Source organism: Meles meles, chromosome 16 (assembly GCF_922984935.1).
Source record: "Meles meles chromosome 16, mMelMel3.1 paternal haplotype, whole genome shotgun sequence".
Taxonomy (NCBI): Eukaryota; Metazoa; Chordata; class Mammalia; order Carnivora; family Mustelidae; genus Meles; species Meles meles.
The window spans coordinates 59,212,790-59,237,220 of record NC_060081.1 but is presented as its reverse complement, the minus strand read 5'-3'; the positions used below and the strand labels follow the sequence as shown (position 1 = coordinate 59,237,220).

The window sequence follows — 24,431 nt, the reverse complement described above, 5'->3', positions numbered from 1 at the left end:
TCACAGCTCAGTAGCAGCCAGAACTGGAGGTAGCTACTGAGCTGGGGCCGTCTGGGGGAGATTTCCATGAGCGATGAGCTGAGGGGGCAAAGCCCAAGAGGGACATCGGACCTCGGGCCTCTCTGGCTTCTGTTCTTCTAGCCATTGGGGGTGTGGAGTGTTAGGAAAAGGAAGGGCAGATACGGAGACCGAGAGGATGTGATTTGGGACCCATCCCCAGCCAGAAATGCATCTGTCACCAACGCACCTCAGTGCCTGGAAATCCTTCTTTGATAAAGATATCGAAAGACTGGGTTAAAATGCTACTTCAGCCAATTCGACATGCGTCTGGCAGCTTCTTTTCTGTGTCCAGGATGGGAACACAATCCTCATTGTCCAGGAAAGAAAACACACCCAGAGGAGGTGTCAGAATGAAGGAGTCTGAAGGACAAGGGCAAGTTTGACACCCAGTCGGGCAAGAAGAGGGGCCTTGACAACGAGGCCCCTTCCCTCACAGAGCAGCCGTCGATAAACAAGCAAGTAATGTTTTCCAAGGGAATTAAGGATCCTGACACGTGCTATGAAGGGCCCACGGTACGCAGTGGAGAGTTCGGAGGTACGCGATTCAGGTTGTCAGGAAGAGTCTCTGAAGAGGGGACATTCAAGGTGAGACCTGAAGGATGGGAAAGAGCCAGAGGAGGAATATTCTGAGCAGAAGGAACAGTTACTACAAAAGCTGTGAGGTGGAAAACGACTTGGTGCGTTTGAGGCCCTGTCACCACGCTAGGGTCCCTGGAGCAGGGATGGGGGAGGGTTTTCTAAGGTGAGATGACACAAGTAGTCAGGGGCTGGGTCGCCGAGAGTCCTCTAGGACTTGGAAGGGACTCGGAACCTTCCAGCAAGTACAACGGAAAGCTGTCCGGACAGGAGAGGAAGTGGTTGGAGGCTGAGTGCTGACCGCTCCTGCCGCCGTCTGGAGAATGGACTAGAAGCAGTAAGGAGGCCCTGGCCGTCCGGGTGAGAGGAGGTCACCGAAGGCAGGGGAGAGGGGATGCAGAACAGGAACCCAGACTCCAAGGCCGGGGCAGCCCCACAGGGAGGGCCTGGGCGGACAGAGCAGTTGGGACTAGACTGTGAAGGGCTTCAGAAGCCAGATCAGGGTTTGGCGCTTTCTCCTGCAGGAGCTGGGAAGCCATCAAAGGCATTTGTATCTTGTGTTTCTCATCAAAGAGCTCTGAGCAAGGACATCTGACAGCGTGGTCAGATTTATGTGTCCACAAGATCCCTGTGGCAGCTGGTGCGGAGGATGGACTGAAGGGGCGACACCGGTGGCAGGAAGACTGACTTAGGAGGCGGCTGCCATAATGGTCCAAACGCGAAGTGGTGAGGCCCTAAAGAGGGGTCTGGGGTGCCCCTGCTTGTCCAAGGCTTGTCCCCTTCCTGGGGCCCTGGGCAGCTGCAGAGGGCCCGAGTGGGCCCCGGCTCTGTTGCTTGCGCAGAAAATAGGATGAGGGCTGCCAAAAGGCATCAGGGCTGTTTATCCGGAGGAGAGATGCCTCAGCGTGGATTTAGGGCTAAAAGGTTACTGGGGGGGGGGGTGGAGGGGGACCAGCTGTCCCCCATCCTCACAAAGGGCAAACAAAGGAGGGGACTGTGGCTTCAGCTGCACCAGGAGGGAGGGAGGTGAGACACATGAGGGGAAATGTCCTAACAGACATCAGAGGAGGAAAGGACGCTTTAGTCATCACGCAAACCAACTCTCGCATGGAACAGCTAGGGAAACTGAGGCACGGAGGAAGAGACAGATCCTTGTCCAAGGTCACACAGTGAATGAGAGCCAGGACTAGACCCAGCAGCCCAAACTCTCCCTTTCACAGACCCCAGGAGCCTCCCAGATCACTCCCAAGAGGATCTCAGACTGCCCTCAAAGAATCTGGGGTACGGCTGTCGCACAGACAAGTGTACATGTGTAGCCTCCTGGAGATAAAGGGATGGACAGAAAGCCCTGTGCTGGACTGAAGTGGTCTGGGGCTCTGATCTGCCACATCCCTGAGTTCAATCGTTGCCTTAGGCCCTCACTGTCTGGATAGTTCTCCGTCTCTGTCCACACTCCCCATCAGTCTCATTGTTGTGAGCATTTGGTGGGAGTCTCTTGTAGCTCTCAAGGGTCTTGGTGCTTCTGTGTCACTCTGTCTTTCTCTGCCTTCTGAGACTCTATTTCTTTGTCTTGGCCCTCTAGAACTGAGCCGGACTGGGCCAACCTCCCACCCACTCTGGGCCCTCGCTGGTAGAGTGCCCCCATGTAGACAATGCTGGGGCCCAGTGCCCAGGCTGCAACAGGTGACAGCAGCTGTGGGGCTATCTATAGCTCCCTTGCCCTTCAATTGTTCCCAAACTTCAAACAAGCGCTGGGGCCTGGATTATAGGCACCGCCCCCCACCACCAGCCTTGCCGAAATGGATCCCAGGGGGCAGGGGATGAGTGAGGCTCACGAGGGCCACGTCGTGATCCCTTGTGAGTAGCTACCTCTGTCTGGACCTCCACGTTCCACCTGCCGCTCAGAGGCTGTGTGAGTAAAGGACCTGTGGGTAAGGGAGAAGAGTGTGTGCAAACAGCGGACCTGTATGTGGGGATGTGGGTGTGCGTGACAGGTGTGTTTCCCTCTTCCTGCTCTGGGGGACGGACGCTCGTGAGCACGGACTGCCCGTTCCAGAAGGGCAGAGACCTCGTCTTTCTCACGGACGGCTGTCTCCCGGCCGGAAAGGGCCACGGCAAGTGTGCAATGTCCATTTCTTTTCTTTTTTTTTTTTTTTTTAATGTGAGAGAGCGGGCATGAGAGGAAAGAGGTCAGGGAGAAGCAGACTCCCTGCTGAGCAGGTAGCCTGATGTGGGACTCGATCCCAGGACTCCAGGATCAAGACCAGAGCGGAAGGCAGTTGCTTAACCAACTGAGCCACCCAGGCGCCCACAATGTCCATTTCTTACCTTGGTCTTTAGGAAGAGCGAGGGCGTGCCACGTAGTGACAGGATTCAAGGGTGACAGGCAGTCTTGGGAAGTGAGAAGAACACTTTACTTAAAGTCTGACTGCCTGGGATTAAATCCTGGCTCGGCCAGTAACCAGCTAGGAAGTCTTGGGAAATTATTTAACCTCATAGCAATGGGAATTTGTTTAAAAAAAAAAAAGCACCTACCACACAGGATTCTTTGAGCCTGAACATCTGAAGTGCTTAGAACAGTGCATGCCACAGAGCAAAGACTCAATGAGTTAGTTATTTCCAAGATATACCATTAAGTGAAAAAAGTGAGGAGAAGAATGGATGGATGGGATGTGCTATCGCTCACGTCAAAAAGGGGGAAGAGGAGAGTCATATATTTTCGGGCCTCCCTACGGAGGGACCACCTTTGCTGGCAAGCGCGGCTGCCTCTGGAGAAGGGAAGAGGTGGCTGAGGGCTCAGGAAAGGAGAGACTAATTTTTTTTCCTTGTTGACCCTTTTATACCTTTGAGTTCTGAATGAGTCTATGTTACCTATTTCTTAAGGATTTGCTACATGAATAAGGGTCACTTCCAACAGGATCCTTGAAAAAGCAAAGCTCCTATTCTCTCCAGTGGGGAGGGCCTGGGTAAGGGCCGGGCCTCAGGGTGTGGGCTTGTTGCCCTCAGCCCTGGGTCTGCGTCTCTGGGCACCCTCACTTCCCCAGCCCAACAGCAGGCAAGACGCATCCATGCCAACCATCCCAGGACAAAAAGTAGACCAGAGGGAGGCTTCCCAGTTTCCAGGCAAAGCAGCAGCAGAGGTGGAAAAAGGCCCCTGCCCTCTTCCCTGGCCCCAGCCCCCAACTCTTCAACCCAGGCTATTCTTAGAGGCCAGATAATGCCAGCAGTTGTTGCTGCTCATATCAGCTTCCAGAACTGCCCAGTGCCGCCCCCATCCCCTGTGGGCTGTGTTGACCTCCCTGCCAGGTGCAGGCCTCCGGCTGACCTACCCTCTGCACCACACAGGCCGCCCATCTCCTGGCCACCCCAGGTGAGGAAGGGGACTGGGCAGTTGGCTCCTCCGAGACTTCTGTTGCCAGGCAGCTGGGTAGAACAGGAAGGGCCAGAGTGCAGGGTATCCCCCTAGGGGTCACCGTGCAGATAGATACTGGGGCCCAAACCCAGGGTCCAAACTGGGCTTAGACTATGAATGAAAGGGGTGGGGTCTATGGATACAGGCTAGACAGGAGAGTTTGGGTGAGGGGAGGGCAAAATTGGTGGTGGTGGTGGGGGTGCTGGGAGAGCCAGTGTATGGAGGAGGGAAAAAGCCAAAAATAGGTCTGGGGAAGAGACAGCACAAGAGGGTCTGATAGCACCGGCTCTGGAATCCAGCTGTCCAGGTCTGCTTCTACTTGCTATGTGTCTACTTGCTTTTCCTCTGGAGCTTCAAGTTCCAACATAAAATGGGCATAACCTTATTTTATGTGGTTGTTATGCAGAGCCGACAACAGAATGTACACGACGAGCTTAGCCTGTGACTGCCATAGCCGAGCACATCTAGATGTCTGGTGACTTTATCATTAGCTCTGTAAGAGCAGGAATGCTTTCTCAGCTCTGCACCTGCAGGGACTAGACTGGCACACATCAGGCCTACCTCAAATCCTTGCTCTGCCATTCATGAGCTAAGTGACCCTGAACAAGTTACTTAACCTCTCTGAGCTTTGGCTTCCTTCTCTGCAAAATGGATAGAGGAAGACTACCTGCCTTATAATGCTGCTGAGAGAAATCAACAAATTGAAGTGCTTACCCCATGCTTAGAGGTCAGAACAATGTGAACATGGGAACCCTGTGGCTATGGGTATGCCGGGGGCGGGGGGGTAAGCCTTGGGTCTCCTACGCTGGGGATGGAATCTGAAGCAGGGCCCAGGGCAGCCAGCATTCTCAAGAGATATCCTAGAGGGACCACCATGTGGAAACAAAGTCCCAGGATCTCATAAGACCATAGCCATGCTACCCCCAAATTCCTGTGCCACAGCCCAGGCCCCCCCTAGGATCTCAGGATCAGAACAAACTTATCTCAGCCAGGGTCAGCTTCCATTTAGTTGAGTCAACAAACATTCTCTGATGCTCCCCCACCCCGCCACCCCACCCCGCCCAAGACTGGGACTGGTTCTGGTCTTGCGTCTCAGAGCCAGGACTTGGGCGCCTGGGTGGCTCAGTGGGTTAAGCCTCGGCTTTCGGCTCGGGTCATGAACTTAGGGTCCTGAGATCCGGCCTACAATGGGCTCTCTGCTCGGCGGGGAGCCTGCTCCCCCCTCTCTCCCTCTGCCTCTCCCTCTGCCTCTTTGTGATCTCGGTCAAATAAACAAACAAACAAACAAACAAAAATAAGAGTCAGGAGTCTGCCTAGTAGAGGAGACAGGCATGGAGGAGGCACAGTTACTAACAACTGGCACAGGGCATCCCAGGGGAGGGGCACTTAGCCCCACCTGGTGGAGTGGAAAATGAGGAAAGAACATATGTCCTTCTCAAAAGACCAGTTAGAGGGGGAGGGGGAGGGGAAGGTAGGGGTGGGCACGGCTTTACCCTTGCCCTTATAATCCTGGTGGGTGAGCTCAGGAGGTGAAGGGCAGAGAGAGTTAAACTCAGAAACCAACCCAGTGGGTTGACCCTGGTTCTCCTGAGGTGTTTAGGGTCACCACGCACTCCTTCACATCTCCAGAGTATACTGCCCATCTCTCCGTGGAGCTGGACTTGGCTAACACAAGGACAAGAGGCCTCCGTGCACGTGGCCTCTGGAATTTTTAACATGCGTTGAAAATGCTGTTGTTACAAATATCTCTACGGTCCTGCCAATGCTTTGGGACTTAAATTACATACTCACAAGCAATTATAAGAAATAATAGAGCGATCGCCTGTACTGATACTGATACAATCCCCCAAGCTTACTCAAGTTTTCCCAGTTTTATGTACACTTGTGTGTGTGTGTGTGCGTGCATTCAGTCATATACAATTTTATCACCTGTGTAGTTTCACGAATTCACCACCACAGTCAATATTCTGAATAATTCCAACAACAGAAAAGTGTTATCCTTTTATAACTACACTGTCCTCCTTAACCCTGGCAACCGCCAATCCGTTCTCCAATTCTAAAATCGCCAAATATGGGGCACCTGGGTGGTTCAGTGGGTTAAAGCCTCTGCCTTCGGCTCAGGTCATGATCCCAGAGTCCTGGGATCTAGCCCTGCATCGGACTCTCTGCTCAGTGGGGAGCCTGCTTCTCCCTCTCCCTCTGCCTGCTTCTCTGCCTACTTGTGATCTCTGTCTGTCAAATAAATAAATAAATAAATAAAATCTTTAAAATAAATAAATAATAAAATAAAATCACCAATTCAAAAATGTTATAAAAATGGGGGCACCTTGGTGGCTCAGTCAGTTGGGCATCTGCCTTCGGCTCAGGTCATGATCCCAGGGTCCTGGGATCGAGTCCTGCATCGGGCTCCCTGCTCAGTGGGGAGTCTGCTTCCCTCTCCCCTTCTGCCTGCCGCTCCGCTTGCTTGTGCTCTCTCTGTCAAATAAATAAAAATCTTTTTAAAAAAAAGTTATAAAAATGAAATCATAAAGTACATAACTCTTTAAGATTGACTTTTTTCACTCAGCATAATTCCCTGGAGACTAATCCAAGTTGTTGCCAACATCAATAATTTATTCCTTTTTTTTACCGAGTAGTAGTCTGTATTATGGATGTACCATAGTTTGTTTAAACTTTCACCTGTTGTGGGTGGCTCAGTAGGTTAAGCCTCTGCTTTTGGCTCAGGTCATGATCTCAGGGTCCTCGGATCGATCCCCGCATTGGGCTCTCTGCTCAGTGGGGAGTCTGCTTCCCTCTCTGTCTCTGCCAGCTTCTCTGCCTACTTGTGATCTCTCTCTCTGTGTCAAATAAATAAATAAAATCTTTAAAAAAAACCACAAAAAAAGTTCACCTGTTGTAAGATATCTGGACAGCTCTCAGTCTGAAGTGCTTGTCTTATCACCCATGTCCTAGAGGGGTCAGGCCACTCACATCTTCCAAATTCTTGTTCATCTGTCTAGGGACTTCTTGAGACCTGGAGATGGGCAGATCCCACTCTGGAGCCCCAGCAGTCAGTATAGAACTTGGCAGAGAAGAGGGACCTGCCAGAGGGACTGTGTCCACTGGGTGGGGGCACCAGCCTCTCAAGAGCCATCTTCTCCAGGGGCCTCTCACTCTGCCCTGGCTCCCCCCTTCACACCATGACTGTGTCTCTCACCCATCCAAGCCTGGGCAAGCCTCTCCTTGATTTGCTCTCCTGGGTTTAGCTGAGTCTGGCTAACAATACAGTGGAGTGCTTACAAGTTCTGCAGCCAGACAGCTGGAGTGAAAGCCTTCAGTTACTCTGTCTCTTTGATGCCTTGTTTGTCATCACCTGGAAAGTAGGAATAATAATAGCACCTACTCCACTGGAATTAAATGAGACAATACTCATAAAAAAACGGCACAAGGCCTCACACATAATAACGATATAATATACAATCATTACTCTTCTTTTTACTATCCTTATCATCACCCCCAAACTCAGTAGAATAAACAAGAGAAATACATACCACCAATATAAAGACAATGAGAAGGTTCTCAAAAAAGGGCCGTTCCCAAGACTGTGGGACTCCATTCTCATTCTTACAATACTCCCTCCTGGCTTCTCTCCCTCCAGCTCCTTCCCTTCTTGGGGAAAGTTTGGGAGCTGGAAGGGCAAGACTATAGCCTCCTCCTGGAGAGAGGTTCCCATCCCTGGTGTCAAGGTGACAAACACCTTCTCCCATATACAGAGTTGTCAGTCTCACCCAACACCTCCAAGCTCCAGAGTCTTCCCATGAACAGCCCGTACGGTGTAGCCCCAGAGCCCTGCCACCATTCTAGCCACAAGCTAGAGTCACAAGGGTCATTCCTCAAAGACCTGCATCCATTCTGCTTTCACACACCTGCCCACGCAACCATGTAACTATTTACTGAAAAATACACTTTGCTATTAAACCGGGACACTCCAATGAAATATCATGTCACACCCACTAGGCTGGTCAAAACAAAAAAGCCTGACAATAACTGAGCCTTAGTGAGGATGGAATTCTAATCCAACAATCCAGCAATTCTAACATACTGCTGGCAGGCGTGCAAATTTATAAAATCACGTAAAAGAGATATTTTGTATTATCTAGGAAACCTGAACATGCTCATGACCTTCAACACATTGCACAAGGAGGCGCATATTAGTTTACCATTTGTAATCATAAAATACTAGAGACAACCCAACAGACCATTTACAGGAGAGAAGGTAATGAAATGTGGCTTTTATGCAGTGAACCTATAGAGCAGTGAAAACGAATGAACTAGTTACCCTTATCAACATGGATGACACTCCCAACGTAAGGCTGAATGAGAAAACAAGCTGCACAAGAATATATACAATGGCTCAGTCAACATTTGATTCAGGTCATGATCCCAGAGTTCTGGGATCCAGCCCCACATTGGGCTCCCTGATGAGCAGGGCCCTGCTCATCAGGGAGCCTGCTTCTGCCTTTCCCATTCCCTCTGCCTGTGATCCCTCTCTTGCTGTATCTCTCTCTGTCAAATAAATAAATAAAATCTTTTTAAAAAGAGCATATACAATGTTACCAGTTAAGGTCCAAAAAACAGGAAAAATAGCATCAAGTATTTAGAAACACACACCTAGTAAGAGGATTAGGAATGCATAGGAAGGACCTACATCACACCATATACAAAAATTAACTAAAAAGAATCAAAGGGCTACATGTAAGAGTGAAAACTATAAAATTCTAAGAAGACATAGGTATAAATCATGGTTTTGCATTAGGTGATAGTTTCTTAGATGTCACACCCAGACCACAAGCAACCAAAGAAAAAGCAGATGAATCGGATTTCCTCAAAAGTAAAAACATTTGTTCTTCAAAGGACACCTGGGTGGCTCAGTGGATTAAGCCGCTGCCTTCGGCTCGGGTCGTGATCTCAGGGTCCTGGGATCGAGCCCCGCGTCGGGCTCTCTGCTCCGCGGGAAGCCTGCTTCCTCCTCTCTCTCTGCCTGCCTATCTGCCTACTTGTGATCTCTCTGTCAAATAAATAAATAAATAAATCTTTAAAAAAAAAAAAAAGAAAAGAAATCGAAAAGACGACCCATAGAATGGGAGAAACTACTTCAAATCATGTACCCGAGAAGGATCTAATGTCCAGAATATATAAAGATTTCTTACAACTCAACAATAAAAAGACAATGTAATTTTGAAATGGACCCTCTCTTTTATGAATTGAAAGAGAAACCGAGTCAAAGAGTAGTCTGGGAGTAGAATGGTGGTTGCCAAGGGCTGGCTGGAAGTGGAGAATGGGGAATTATTGTTTAAAGGATACAGTTTCAGTGGGAAAGCTAAAATAGTTCCAGAGACAGATGGTGGTGATACTTCTACAACAATGTGAACGTACTTAATGCCGCTGACATGTGCCCTTAAATGGTTAAAATGGCAAATTTTATGTACATTTAGCTAGGATACATTTTTAAAAGATTTTTTTTATTTATTTGACAGAGACAGAGATCACAAGTAGGCAGAGAGGCAGGCAGAGAGAGAGGAGGAAGCAGGCTTCCCGCTGAGCAGAGAGCCCGATGCGGGGCTTGATCCCGGAACCCCGGGATCATGACATGAGCCGAAGGCAGAGGCTTTAACCCACTGAGCCACTCAGGGGCCCCTAGGATACATTTTTTAAGTTAAAAAAAAAAAAATAGGTAAAAGACGGGAATAGGGGGCACCTGGGTGGCTCAGTGGGTTAAAGCCTCTGCCTTTGGATCTCGGGGTCGGGGGACGGAGTCCCGCATCGGGCTCTCTGCTCAGCGAGGAGCCTGCTCCCCGTCCTCTCTCTGCCTGCCTCTCTGCCTACTTGTGATATCTCTGTCAAATAAATAAATAAAAATATTAAAAAGACAAAGACGGGAATAGACAAAGGAAATATACAAACAGCCGAGAAGCACTGCTCAACTTATCAGTCATTAGGCAAATACAAGTTGAAACCAAAACGTGACGCTGTTTCACACCCACTGGGATGGTCATAATTAAACAGGCAGATGAGAACAAGAGCTAAGGATGTAAAAATTGGAAGTCTCAGACATTGCTGGTGGGAATGTAAAATAGTGCAGCCCCTTCGGAAACCAGTCTGGCAGCACCTCCAAAAGTTAAACGCAGAATTACCCTGTGAGCCAGCAAGTCCACGCCGAGGTTTATTCCCAAGAGAATTAAATACATCCACACAAAAACCTGTACACAGAGGTTCACAGCAGCATGATTTATAATAACAAAAAGTAGAAACAACCCAAATGTCCGCTGACAGAGGAACAAAATACGGTGTCTCCACACAACAGAATACCGTGCAGGCATAAAAGGAATGAAATACTGGCACATGGATAAACCTTGAAAACATAAGGCTTAAGTGACAGAAGTCAGACACAAAAGGCCACAAACAGGAGTCCATTTACATTAAATATCCAGAATAGGCAAATCCATAGAGACACGAAGCAAAATTAGTTACTGCCAGGGGCTGGAGAGGGGAATGGGAGGGTGCCCATTATAGGTTTCTTTCGGGATGATGGAACAGTTCTGGAACTAGAGAGTGGTACTGGTTGCGCCATCTTGTGATCATATTAAAAACCATTTAACTGTACACTTAAAAAGGTCAGATTGTATAGCCCATGAACTATACCTCAATAAAAAATTACGTAGAAATAATAAATACCGAATTCAGGAGACTCTTTATCCCTGGGAAAGTGCAATTGTGCAGGGGCACGTGAGGCCTTCAGCTGTATTAGCAATGTTTTATTTTGCAAACTGGGTGATGGGAATATGGGTGTTCGTTATACTAATCTTTATACTCTTCCTGATGTTTTCATAATAAATAAAAATTTTTTTAAAGATTTTATTTATTTATTTGACACAGAGAGAGAGATCACAAGTAGGCAGAGAGGCAGGCAGAGAGAGAGAGGAGGAAGCAGGCTTCCCGCTAAGCAGAGAACCCGATGCGGGGCTCGATCCCAGGACCCTGAGATCATGACCCGAGCCAAAGGCAGCGGCTTAACCCACTGAGCCACCCAGGTGCCCCCATAATAAATAAAATTTAAAAGTATTTGCTGAGCATCAACCTGGTCCAGGCATAGGTCTACCTGGGTATTACAGTGGTGGGTAAAATCAGATCCCATCCTGCCCAAAAGTAAATGGATAAGAAGTAAATGGAAAAGAGGGGCTATAAGTCATCTCTCCTTTCTGGGCTTGTTTCTTCATGGATTATTTTATGTTTTTAAAGTAACCTCTATTCCCAGGGTGCCTAGGTGGCTCAGTTGGTTAAGCATCTGTCTTCAGGTCAAGATCTCAGGGTCCTGGGGTGAGGCCCTGTGTCATCATTGTAGGGCTCCCTGCTCAAGGTGGAGTCTGCTTCTCCCTCTCTCTCTGCCCCTCCCACTGCTCATGCTCTCTCTCTCAAATGGATGAATAAAACCTTAAAAAAAAAAAAAATCTCCACACCCAATGTGGGGCTTGAACTCACAACCCTGAAATCAAAAGGTACGTGCTGTACCAACCGAGCCAGCCAGGCGTCCCTCCTTGTGGATGAAATGAGAGCTGGACTAGAAGTTTGTTAGTAAAATGTCTCTGAGGGTACTGGGGGCGGAGGAGTGTGTCTTCCCTTTATCAGCCCAGAGTTTCAAGAATTCCTTATGCACGATGAGAGTACAGGCCTGGAGTCAGCCCTGGTGCCATCAATCATCACAAGTGGGCCTAACGCAAAGCCCAGCTGAGTCTCTATTTCTTCTCAGTAAAACAGGGACAGTAACTTCTCCCTCCCAGGATTACGGTGGGGGTGTAAATGAGATAACACATATAAAGTGTCTGGGACAGGCCTGGCACACAGTAAATCCCTAACACATGGGAGAGCCCTCACTGTGATTCCACAGGCATTTCCTGAGCCGCTCTGCTGGACCAGGCCTGTGCTAGGAGGCTAGAAGACAGAGGAATTCCACTCAATGGCCAGGCGATGGCCCCCAGCCAGGTGGGGAGACAGCCTCATGAACAACAATACCAGGCAGGTGAGGTCACTGCTAAAAAGAGATAGCAGCCACGTGCACAGATGCAGACCACGGGCACTGCAGACCCCAGGACGACAGAGCTGTCCCAATCAAGAGGCCCAGTACAGGCTTGGCGAGAGGCCCGCACCGGCGTTGGGGCAGACACATACAAAGCAAAGGGACTGGCCTCCATGCACACTGCGAGGTAGCCCTCCTGGTCCTCTTTCACCTAATTCAGATTCAAATGTTCCCACAAACCCCAAGAGCAGAGACTTAAAGGCAACTTTGGGAAGACTGAGCTCGCGGTACCTCCCCAGATGCACATGTGGGAGCACAGTGGCCGACAGTGGGAAGCTGCGTGATCTCTGGCAAGTCAGCACACTTCTGCAAGCCTGCAAATCCTCAGCTATAAAATGGAGATAACAGTACTGATGTCACAGGGGTGTGGTAAAAAGAGAGACAACAACTGTAAAGCCATTAACCAAGTACTGGACACAGATGAATAAAGATTCGTTAGAGTTGGGGGGGGGAAACCAGATTCTATTTTCAATGTGAGGGCAGTGGGATTCAGAGAGGTGAGAAGCCTTGCCCTTAGTCACATGGCCACTTTTGGAGTCAGGATTTGAACCCGGGTCTGACACATCAGAGGCTCACTGCATCATAATCTCCCTCTGCTCCAGAATCTTCAGCAGACTCCCTGTAGTCCACTCAGTGGAATCTATCCTTGCCATGGAGTGGGGAACTAGCAAAGGCGTGAGGCCAGAGAAACCTTGGTCAAGTTCCCTAACCCTGGGTCCCTTGATCTGGGACCCTCAAGTGGGCCCAGGGAGGTCTGTGAATTCCTCCACATGGTTTGCAAAAAGCTTGTGTCTAATGGAAATTCAAAGGAGTCTATCACCTCAAAAGTAACCAACCAGTGACTTGACCTCATCTGGCAACTTTTCTTACCTACCCAAAGGAGACACAGTATCTACCTTAAAAGGCTGTGAGGGGATTAAATGAAGTAGTTTATGAAAAGTACCTGAAACATCCTAAACTGTCACCAAATGTTGATTTCCCCTGCATTCCTCTCCCCAGCTAATTTCTATCATTGAGCAAATGTTATTGAACATCTAGGTGGGCAGATTATCATTCCAGGTGTTGGTGATAAAGTGGTAGACAAGACAGATACTGTGCCTGTTCTCATGGAACTCACAAGGTAGAAACAGACAAAACTAATAATTTCACATACTAATAAGTGCTATGAAGAAAATACATAGAATGTGATACTGAAGGGGAGAGGATGGCATCTGAGGAGGAAACATATGAATGATAAGAAGGAACAAGTTATGCCAAGATTTAGGGGCAAAGCATCAAGGCAGAGGGAACAGGAAAGACAAAGCCTCGCTTAAAAGACCCTTGGCCAAGAGCCTCTCACTCCCAGCTGCACCACAAACTGAGTCCCCTTGAACAAGTCACAGAACTTCTGAGGCTCAGCTGTGACATCTACAAAATGGGAAGAAAAACACCTTACCTGCCACAATGTGAGGGGACTCAACCAAACGGCTGTTAAGGTCTGGGATCTTCCCCAAGTCTCACCAATAGACACCTGATACTCGTCATTTGGCACCCATCCTGGAGGTGGGGAACCTGTACAGGGAACCCTGGGTCATGATTTTTTTACTTTTAATTTCATGCTCCACTAGAAATAGTTTCCTTGGTTCCTGGTTAACACAGTAGACTTCTCCTGCCACTTGGGGCCTATTACAGTAACCACTGCTTCCGACTGTCCCCCAGGCACAAAAGCAGACAAAGGAAGGACATCATGGAAACATGTTATGCCTATAACCAGACTACCTATTGTTCCCCTCCCACCAAAAAGATGGAGGACTCAGTCTGTCCTGTAGACAGAGCATGTACAAGCTGTATTTAAAGGGCTGGAAACATCCTGGCCCCTGGGTTAGGCCACTGATTTATGATCATTTGGAGTTCTCCCTCCTGAACCTTTCTTTAATCTGTCCCCTCCTCTGTCACTGCCTCACACCTTAATGCCCTCTGAGCATGCTCTCTGGGCTTCCAAAGCATTTGCCACACTGTAGCCAGCACCTAACACATAAAATAAACCCTATCTTTCCCCAGCTCAAAACCCGTAGACAGCTCCCCATCACTCCCCGGACATATGCCAACCTCAACGTGGAATCCAAGACTCCCTCTCCAAGACTGAGCTCCTAAGCCTGCTCAACCCCCAGGCCCTCCACAGTATCTGTACCAAACTCCTCAACGTCTCTAAAAAGAGTCTAGCCACGCTAAGAATTATTTGCCTTTGCCATTTCTGTTCTTACTACTTGGAACACGGTCCCCCTTCCTAACTCTTACCTCCACACTTACTTCCTTCACTGCTTACACAGTCCTACCTACCCCTTAAAACCCCAAAAGCCTTCCCTGATTCCCCAGAAAAGCACTGTTTACCAGTCTACCTTCTTCATCAGATGTGAAAGCATGACTCTCTTAGTCATGGTTAACTTCCCCGAGCCTAGACTGATAAATTCAGGTTACTTTAATTAAAATTCATACGAGGTGCTTCACATCGAGAAGATCCTGTCATAACCCAGAAAGACGGAACAGTTAAAAGAACTGGAGGGCTGCCAAGAGCTAAGGTGGAAATAAGGAATCAAGAATCTGCATTCTCAAAAAAAATTGCCCTAGATACTGACATAAATGATCTTAAGACATTTTGAGAAATACTGCGCCACCCTCAAACATTCCCAACTTAAAACTGCTGGAAAAGGGGCACCTGGATGGCTCATTTAGTAGAGCCAGCGGCCCCACGTTTGGTATAGAGAATACTTAAAATATTTTCTTAAATTGCTGGAAAAATGAAAATGCTTTTTTTGGTCTCTACCGCTTCTCTGGCAGTTCTCCTGAGGTTCGAGAAATCAGGTGGTCTTTTCTGGGACTCAGCTGCGTGGAAAACAGAAGCCTGGGTTCCAACACTGGCTCAGTCTAGAACGTTCTAAGTTACCCTGCGCTGGTCTCTGCCCCTCTCTGGATCGCCCTTATCACACATATCACACACACACCCCCACAGTGCGTCCCCGAGGTAGTGACTGTCCCATTCTGGGTATCAGTTTCCCCATCTTACAATGGACTTCATCAGCTCTGACGCCCTACAAGCTCTGCAAACCCTTAACTCCGGGCCGACACAGCTTGATTCCGGCCCTCCTTCCCAAGGTCCTGGCCGTCTGGGTCCAGACGATGAACCCCTAAAGCCAAGGCTGCCCTCACACGGACTGACCCTCGCCGGCCGCCGTCCAGCTCCACAGGCACCGGTCTCCTCCCCCACCCTGCCCTTTATCCTCCCCACCCGCCCCTTACTGGAGCGGTCCGCGCATGCGCATTGGGTCGCACGGAGGCCCCGCCCCCTGGACCGCGGGTGACTACGCGAGGGGCTTGAGTACCGCGGAAGGCAGGACGACGAACTAGTAGGTTGGGGAGCGGCAACGGCGGCCGGCAAGGGCCACGTTTCCTAGGGAGGATAGATGTGAGGGAGGGGTCTAGCCAATGATTGGAACCCTGAAGGCAGAGAGTTGTTGCAACTCAAACTCATCGTGGGGAAGGGGAAACTGGTATCCATTGAGGGGGTTGGGCTGGTGCGTGTTGATCCTATATTTCCCAGATCTTCTTACTCCCGATCGGGCCGGTGTCGGAGACAGGGTACTGGTGAGCCAGAGACGGAGTTTAAAAAAAAAAAAAAAAAAAAAATGGAGGGAACTGGGAGCGATTAGAACCAGACTTTGTCTGGTGTGGGAGCGAACGGGCCTATGAAGTGGGGCAAGCCTGGGCAGGACGGGTGAAGTTGCCCCAGGCCTCACGCAGGCACTGGCCTAGCCCTCGGGATAAAGTCTGACTGAATTTTCTCGTGGGCGTTTCAAGACTTTTGTTGAACTGGTCACAGTCTGTCATTCATTCATCATTCATTCATTTCACATTCACTGAATACAGTAGTAGGCGGGCAAGTAGAGAAGTGATTAAGACACACAACTATTCCTATGGTGCAGGGGAAAGTAGTGGTTTGTAGAAGCCCTGGGTGAAAAGCAGGGACAGCTTCTGACCCTGAGTGATGAAGGATAGTCAAGAGTGGTGGGGAGTGTTCCAAAAAGAGAAGCCTGCAGCACATGCCTAGCTTGGGAGCAGGAGAGAGGCATGTGTATCCTGGTCAGTGAAACTAACCTCAGTCCGAGTCTATTCAGTGTCCAGGGAGGAGATGCTGGTAGCGTGAACGAGGCTCCTGACAGCGGAGGTGGAGAGAAATCAAGGAATTCAAAGCATTCTGTATTTAATAGAAACTACAGAATTTGGGGAGACTGCGATTTGGGAGAGAAGTATGTGTAGGCTTGAGTGCTTCGGTGGGATTCATCAGAGGAGGAGCAGATATGTGGGGAGACAACAACAAATTCTATTCTGGTTCCGCAGAGGCTCCCAGTCAGCGGTAGGTCCTGACAGTTTGGAGGTCAGGAAATCACCAGTGTGAAGGTATAGATTAGAGTGGCCTCAGCAAAACAAATAAAGCCCCAAGGTTGAAACTGTAGAATGAGAAAAACAAAGGGCCCAATCAGTACTTTACTTAGTGGTTATCTTTATGTCTTATCTCTCTGTGTCCTCTGTACCTAGTCTAGGGCCTGGCGTTAGATGCTGTTCAGTGTTTACCAAGTAAACAAGAACCCAATGGCAAACAGAGATGTTGGAATCCCAGAGTTGTGAAGAGATGGGGGCTAATGGAGCGTTCTGTTGCTCTAATGCCAGAATCATAGGTTCTTGTCCCGGCTCTGCCACCAGCCTGCCATGTGACCTTCGGACAAGTGGGTAAAGCCTAAAAAGAAGTTCCCATGTTTAGAGCTCCAAACCCTGCTAAGGAACTACACACAGATTTTTTTTTTTTTTTTCTCATTTAATCCACATGGCGACCTTATTTATGGAGGAAGTAGTATTACTATGGGCTCAAACCCAGATCTGACTGGACCCAGAGCTTTATTATGACTCTATGACTGCCCTTATCTCTGTTGTCAGGACCCTCTTGAAATCACGTAGTCATTTTCTTTCGAAATGTGCTGAGGCCAACAGACTTTCGTAATTGGTTTAGTCCCTGTTCTGCTACAGGGAGGGAGAGGTGGAGCTAAATGTGATGGAGGTTCCTTGTTCTCTAGCTCCCTTTTTGGGGACCACTGAGCTGGATAACCATGTTTTTTTCCTAAAATCCAGTAACAATAGGGCAAAACAAAATGAATGAATGACGGGTGTTTCCAGATTTTTATTCAGATCTTCTTAAATCCTTGAGGCCTACTGCAAAATCAGTGAGTATCAAGGTATGAGTTGGTTCATACCCGGATGTCTCTGGACAGCCTGTTGGACTCCTCCTGCTATTATATTGGGCACTTGGGTTTTCGTTGTTTCTATCCTGCTAATGTGATTTCTCAAAAATATTTTGTCTTGGTGCTGTGATTATAGAGATCCATACAAGCGATGTAGTCATGTCCAGCTAGTGAGTTTGCTTCTGGTTAGTATGAGGGAGGAGTTCACCGTAGCTGCATTTCATATTATTCTACAAAGGGCTCCTCCTACCCACCTCTCCCATTTGAGATCTGCCAACATGGGTTGTGAGCTAGAACGGAAAATTAAAAAAAAAAAAAAAATTTTTTAAAGTAGGCTCCATTCTCAGCATAGAACTCAATGCAGGGCTTTAAATCAAGACCTGGCTGAGATCAAGAATCAGTGAGTATCAAGGTATGAGTTGGTTCATACCCGGATGTCTCTGGACAGCCTGTTGGACTCCTCCTGCTATTATATTGGGCACTTGGGTTTTCGTTGTTTCTATCCTGCTAATGTGATTTCTCAAAAATATTTTGTCTTGGTGCTGTGATTATAGATTACCGACTGAGCCACCCAGGTGCCCCAGATGGGAAATGAATAATCTATTGCATGGTTTTAAATTTGTTAAAAATACAGAGCTACAAAACAAAAACAAAAAAACAAAAAACCTTCCCTCCCCTCAAACCTCTTGCATGAGAATCTCTGAATGAGGCCCAGGAATTTGTATTCTTTACCAGGCTCCCCAGAATATTCAGCCAGGTTTGGAAACCTCTGGTCTACTCTGTAGGCCTGGGAATGCACAGGTAGGGAATCTGCAGATACAAGGGGAAGGAACTTGCCCCAATCACATATCACACTAGTGCCTCTTTTTCCAATGAAAAGCACTGGGCTGGGAGTCCTGAGACCTGGGTTCAAATGCAGGTTTTACTAGCCATTACCTTGGACAAGTCATTTCACCTCTGAGATTCCACTTACTATGAGAATCATGCTGCCCTTGTGTTAGGAACCAAAAGAGAGAGCGACAGTGGAAGTGCTTTGTCAAGCTTTGCATTCTGCATTCATGCAAGTTAAGAGCTGCCATCCAGTGTTCACTCCCCTGTACCACACCGCAGGTTTCATCGGTTGCTGGGGCCCCAGGCATCTATCCCCAAGCCTTCCCCTCTCCTTCTGCTGCAGGTTGGGATGGCCACCGGCTGGGGGAGCCTCTTGCAGGATGAACAGCAGCTGGAGGAGCTGGCGCGGCAGGCTGTGGACAGGGCCCTGGCCGAGGGAGTGTTGCTGAGAACCTCGCAGGAGCCCAGCTCCTCTGATGTAAGCCCCTGACTACTCCCCACAGCACCGACCACACCGCTCTGGAGCCTAAAGCTCATTATCTGGTCCCTGCCAGGCTAAAGGCAGCTCCTTTCTTCCAAGACATCGCTTTTCCTTTGTTTAATTTTTTTCAGTAACGCAGTTGATCTGTAAATATATGTAAAAAGTAGCCTGCCAGGGGAATCAAACTTAAGTCTGGGGTTTTGAGTGTGACTTAGATAAGATAACCTCTCTCAGCTGTGGTTTCTTCAAATAACAAAAAAGGGATAATAATGGGACCTGCCCCATCAAGTTGGTAATACAATAAGATCATTCACATGAAGCACTTTGCCCAGTGAACTATTATTTTGTAAGACCCCCCCAATCACAGTGTGGGGTCTACAGCTCTACAGTTGGTTTGTGTATATTCCTCTCTGTGCATTTATATATATATTTGTGTATATAGAGAAATGACGTGCCTTCCTTTTTTGTGTGTGTGCCTTTTTTTTTTTTAAATATTTTATTTATCTGACAGAGAGAAATCACAACTAGGCAGGCAGAGAGAGAGGAGGAAGCAGGATCCCTGCGGAGCAGAGAGCCCGATGTGGGGCTCGATCCCAGAACCCTGGGATCATGGCCTGAGCCGAAGGCAGAGGCTTTAACCCACTGAGCCACCCAGGCGCCCCTGTGCCTTTCTTTTTTAAGTTTCTTTCTTTCTTTTTTTTTTTTTTTTTAGTAACCTCTATACCCCATGCAGGGCTGAAACCCACAATTCCCAGATCAAGATTGGGTGCCCCAAAATACATGGTTTTCTAAAAAACAAATTGGATCATATAGATTATGCAGATTATTGTTTGATGTGTTTTTTATTTTTTTTTGAAGATTTCTGTTTTTTATTTGTTAGAGAGAGAGAGAGCACAAGTAGGGGAAGCGGCAGGCAGAGGGAGAAGCGGCTCCCCATTGAGCAAGGAGCCTATTGCGGGACTCGATGCCAGGACCCTGGGATCATGACCTGAGCTAAAGGCAGAGGCTCAACCAACTGAGCCACCCAGGTGACTCTAAAAATTTTATTTATTTATTTGAGAGAGAGAGAGCACGAAGGGGTAAGGCTTAGAGGGAGAAGCAGACTCCCCACTGAGAGGAGCCTGATGGGGGACTCGATCCTGGAACTCCGGGATCATGACCTAAACCAAAGACAGTCGCTTAACCAACGAAGCCACCTAGGCACCCTGGGATTTTGTTTTTCATTTAACGATCTGTTTTAGACTCTTTGCAACTCCCTCCAATAGGATTAGCTTCGTTCTAATACATGGTGTTCTAGGTGTGGATGGATCACAGTTCAACTTTTCTCTGTTGATGGCTGTTTAGGTGATTCCTGATGTTTTGTGATTATGAACAGCACTCCAGGAACAGCATCCATGGCTGTTGGGTATCTTGATGAGAGCTTCTCTAGGGCTGATACATAAAAGTAGAAATGCTGAGTCCAAACCACATCTTTTAAAAGTCTCATCCTTTAAAAAAAAAAAAATCTTTTATTTTGTGACTAGGTAAGACGTTTTCATGGTTCAGAGGGCAGAGTTTGCAGTTTAACCCTCCCTCCCACATTCCCTAACCACCTGTTCTATCTGAAGGCAGATTCTTATTTATTTTTTCATATAATTTACTCATAACCAAAAATGTATATATTTCTTTTTCCCACTCTTTACACAAAGAAGTGTCCTAGATAAGCTCTTTGGTGCCTTGGTTTTTTTCTTTTTACTTAGTAGTATGCCCTATGACAGTCCCTGTTAGTAATCAGAGAGCTGCCACCATCTTTCTTTCCCAAGTCACATTCGTTTTTACTTGTGTGTGCCCAGAACCTAGTTAAGGATCTGGTGGAGAGTCCAGATTCTGTAAATGTTTGGTGAGGCCTCAGTGAATGAGAATGGCTGTCACCTAAGGTAGGTTCATACTGTGGAAAGTCTGCCTCTGGCTTTAGGAATGTAATTGCTTGGTTTGTGAACCTTACGTTATGGGAACTGCTTGTCTGAACCCAGTATTGAGCATTTTACCTTCCAAGATTTTTTTTTTCTACTCAATAGGTATTGTGTGAAGGTCTGAACTTGGTCTTTTAGAAGTTAATGGATCCTAGAAGAGGCACAGGCCTCAATGAGAGTCCCAGTTCAGAGAAAAAAGACAGGAAATGTGTGAGAGAGTGAGTGTGTGTGTGTGTGTGTGTGTGTGTGTGTGTGTGTGAAAGAGAGGGAGAGATTTCATTCCAAATCTTTACCAGGTGCCTGTTCTATGCCAGACCATTCTAGGCACTGAGGACACAGAGGCTCTGGCCTCTGAAATTCATGGTCGAGTTGGAGAATGTGCCAGAAAACAACATTAAGTAATGTCAGTTCTATGAGGAAACATAGATAGCCTGCTGCACAACATTAGCTATCATTTATTGAGTATTTACTACATGCCAGGCACTATTCTAAACACTTAGGAATCGCTAACTCATTTAAGTCTTACCACAATAGAGATGAGGAAACCAAGGCCCACAGAAGTTAAGTAATTGGCCCAAGGTCATGTGAATGGTGGGGTAATTGGCAAAGCCAGAATTGAAACCCAAAGAATTTACCTCCTGAGTCCATGCTCTGACCTTCCATTCTTTACTGCCTCTCTCAGGAAATTGTATGGGACACCTAGAAAATGGAGCAACTCCTTAGTTGTATTTGAACAGATCTAGATCTTAAAAAATAAATGGAGGTGGGGTGCCTGGGTAGCTCAGTCGGTTGGGCATCTGCCTTCCACTCCAGTCATGATCCCAGGGTCCTATCAAGGCCTGCATCAGGCTCCCTGCTCAGTGGAGAACCTGCTTCTCCCTTCTCTCCCTCTGCCCTTCACCCCCACTGATGCTCGTGTGCCCATGCTCTCTTTCTCTCTCTCAAATAAATAAATAAAATCTTTAAAAAATAATAAAGGGGAAGAGAACAGCTAGCAGAGGCATGCTTGGCTGACTTAGTCAGTAGGGTATGTGACTCTTGATCTCAGGGTTGTGAGTTCAAGCCCCACGTTGGGCATGGAACCTTTTTAAAATAAATAAAAACATTAAAAAAAAACACAGAACTCAGCATGGCAGAGGCCCCAAATTAGGAAAAGGCAAAAAATGTTCAAGAGTGGGAGAGAAGACAGGCCAAAGTCAGATAACACAGAGGCTTTTTTGATACTGGGTGGAAGAGGAACGTGAACTTTATCCTATAGATCGGGGTGACACACTTGCCCTGTGCGGACTGAATAGTAGGCTCCTGCAGATTTAGGGAGTTAATTAAAAAAAAATTTTTTTTAATTTTATTTATTTCTTTGACAGATAGAGATCACAAGTAGGCAGAGGGCAGGCAGAGAGAAAGGAGGAAGCAGGCTCCCTGCTGAGCAGAGAGCCCGATGTGGGGCTTGATCCTAGGACCCTGGGATCATGACCTGAGCCAAAGGCAGAGGCTTTAACCCACTGAGCCACCCAGGTGCCCCAATTAAAAAAATTTTTTAAAAAAGCACATTAACAGGGTACAAAATTTAAAAGGTATTCAGTGTAGAATAAATCTCCCTCTAGCCACTGTTTCCCTCCCCAGAGGCAAGCATTATTAACAGTTTTTTCACCAGAGTGTCTTTAAAAATTCAGAGCTACTGATTCGGTTTTTGTTTTTGTTTTTAATTATGAAATTAAAACAAAACAAAACAAAACAGAACATTAGATATCCAGCTTATCTGGAAAAGTCAGATCCCCCGACAACCCTTCCCACTTTGCTACGTGGCACCAACTGCTGATTGTGGAGTTCTGGCCCCTTAGGTGAGATGGGAACTCTTCTTCCCATCACTCTTTTTGTTTCTCTGACTCTGAATCAGAGTATTTCTTGTCATGCATGTGCTTTGGCTGTCCTTACTACAGCAGAGGACTATTACTCGGTGTCTGTGTCTCTATAAAAAATGAAAATACCGTTTTAGCCTTTGGCCTATGCACAGCAGGAAATAGCTCTATACCATTGATCCTAAATTCAAGCGGGCATGATGAGTCATGGGGACAGAGGAAGAGGAAAGTCTGGTTTTTAGAAGGAGTGTGAGCACGAGCTGGGAGAGACAGAAAGAGATGGAGAATCTTTTTTTTTTTTAGATGTTATTTATTTATTTATTTGTCAGAGAGAGAGAGAGAAAGAGCACACAAGCAGGAGGAGTGGGAGAGAGAAGCGGGCTCCCTGCTGAGCAAGGAGCCCGATGTGGACTTGATCCCAGGACCCTGGGATCATGACCTGAGCCGAAGGCAGTGGCTTAACCGACTGAGCCACCCAGGTGTCCCGAGAAGGACAATCTTAAGCAGTCTCCATGCCCATACAGAGCCTGATACGGGGTTTGATCTCACAACCCTGAGATTATGACCTGAACCCAAACCAAGAGTTGCACGCTTAACTCTACTGAACCACCCTGGCACCCCAGAGGGAACTCTTATTAGAAAAAATATTTTGAGAGTTTTTCAGGCCAAATGAGGCTTGTTGGAAGAAGCAGAGTTCTGAGTTTTAAAGCTAAGGAAACTGGGTGCCTGGGTGGCTCAGTTGGTTGGGCGTCTGCCTTTGACTCTGGTCATGATCTCTGGGTCCTGAGATCGAGCCCCATGTCGGGCTTCCTGCTCAGCAGGCAGTCTGCTTCTTCTCCCTCTGCCCCTCCAGCCCACTCTTGCTCTCTCTCTCTTTCTCTTTCTCTCTCAAATAAAAAAAATAAAATATTTTAAAATAACAAACAAAGCCTAGGAAACACCCTATAGTTGTCACGCATGCACTCAGGGTATGAGATCATCCCTCCTATAGTTGGCAGTAATTCCCAGTCTAACACATAAGAGCTTCAAGCTGGAAAAAACCTTCCTGTCACAAATATCCTTCCTCAGTTTTGTCTTCTGAGTTTCTGAGAAGGGCAATTTGGGAATTATCTACCAAAATTTTAAGTGGATTTATCCTCATTACCTGCTATTTCCACTTTTTAAATTTACAATTTATGGACTTTCTCACACACAAAAGAACTAGAATATATATTCTAGGATATTGGTTGAAGCATTGATTATAAAGGGGTGGGGGAAGGAAGCCACCTAAATGTTCTTAATAGAAAGCTAGGTTCAATAAATTGTTTTCTATCCAAAGAATGGAATACTGTACAGCCATTAAAAAGAATGAGAGTTCTTTATTTGAGCATATATGGAAATGACCCTGAAATATTTATAAAACAAAGGACAGAACTATATATATATATATTATATATCAATGTATATTTTTATATAATATATAAATATAATATATAATATACAATATGATATTATATATATATATATATCTCATGTGCCTCTGTGTGTATAGAAAAAGGCAAAATATGAATGTATACATACAGTCTAAAGGATATGGGAGACAGTAGTATACCACTTGCCTCTGGGGAGAACTGAGCACTGGGGCCAGAGCAGGAGTGAGATATACTTTTCACTCAGCATGAGTGAAAAGTATATCTTCTGTCTATTTTGACTTTTGTATCATGTGTTTGTATTATCTGTTCAAAATAATATTTCTAAATAAATGTATCATGCCAAGTTCTAATGCCATAAACTTGTACTACCATAATGGCAAACGAATATTAACTCCGGTTAAACTCGGAAATGCTTCATAAAATAAGTCATGAAGTCATCTTATCATCTCTTACCCAAATTCCAGT

General features: G+C 47.0%; 1 protein-coding gene and 1 long non-coding RNA gene across 3 annotated transcripts in view; one reads left to right on the top strand and one right to left on the bottom strand.

The window, feature by feature from the left end:
• Positions 1-7,287: 7,287 nt before the first annotated feature.
• Positions 7,288-15,336, bottom strand: LOC123926490. The gene is made up of 3 exons (XR_006815278.1): positions 15,205-15,336; positions 13,597-13,712; positions 7,288-7,400 (listed from the first exon to the last, which is right to left on the bottom strand). It is a non-coding gene; the product is annotated as an uncharacterized LOC123926490 (long non-coding RNA).
• A 141-nt stretch (positions 15,337-15,477) lies between these two features.
• The window catches only part of GSS (glutathione synthetase), a 29,752-nt gene continuing 20,798 nt past the window's right edge, over positions 15,478-24,431 (top strand). The window contains exons 1-2 of one of the 2 annotated variants that reach the window (XM_045980377.1): positions 15,478-15,544; positions 18,606-18,740. In XM_045980377.1, coding sequence (XP_045836333.1) covers positions 18,612-18,740 — 129 coding nt within the window. In that variant the 5' untranslated portion in view covers positions 15,478-15,544; positions 18,606-18,611. Of the gene's footprint in view, positions 15,545-16,638; positions 16,926-18,605; positions 18,741-24,431 lie in introns of those variants that run through there. The other variant, XM_045980378.1, reaches the window with a different exon arrangement.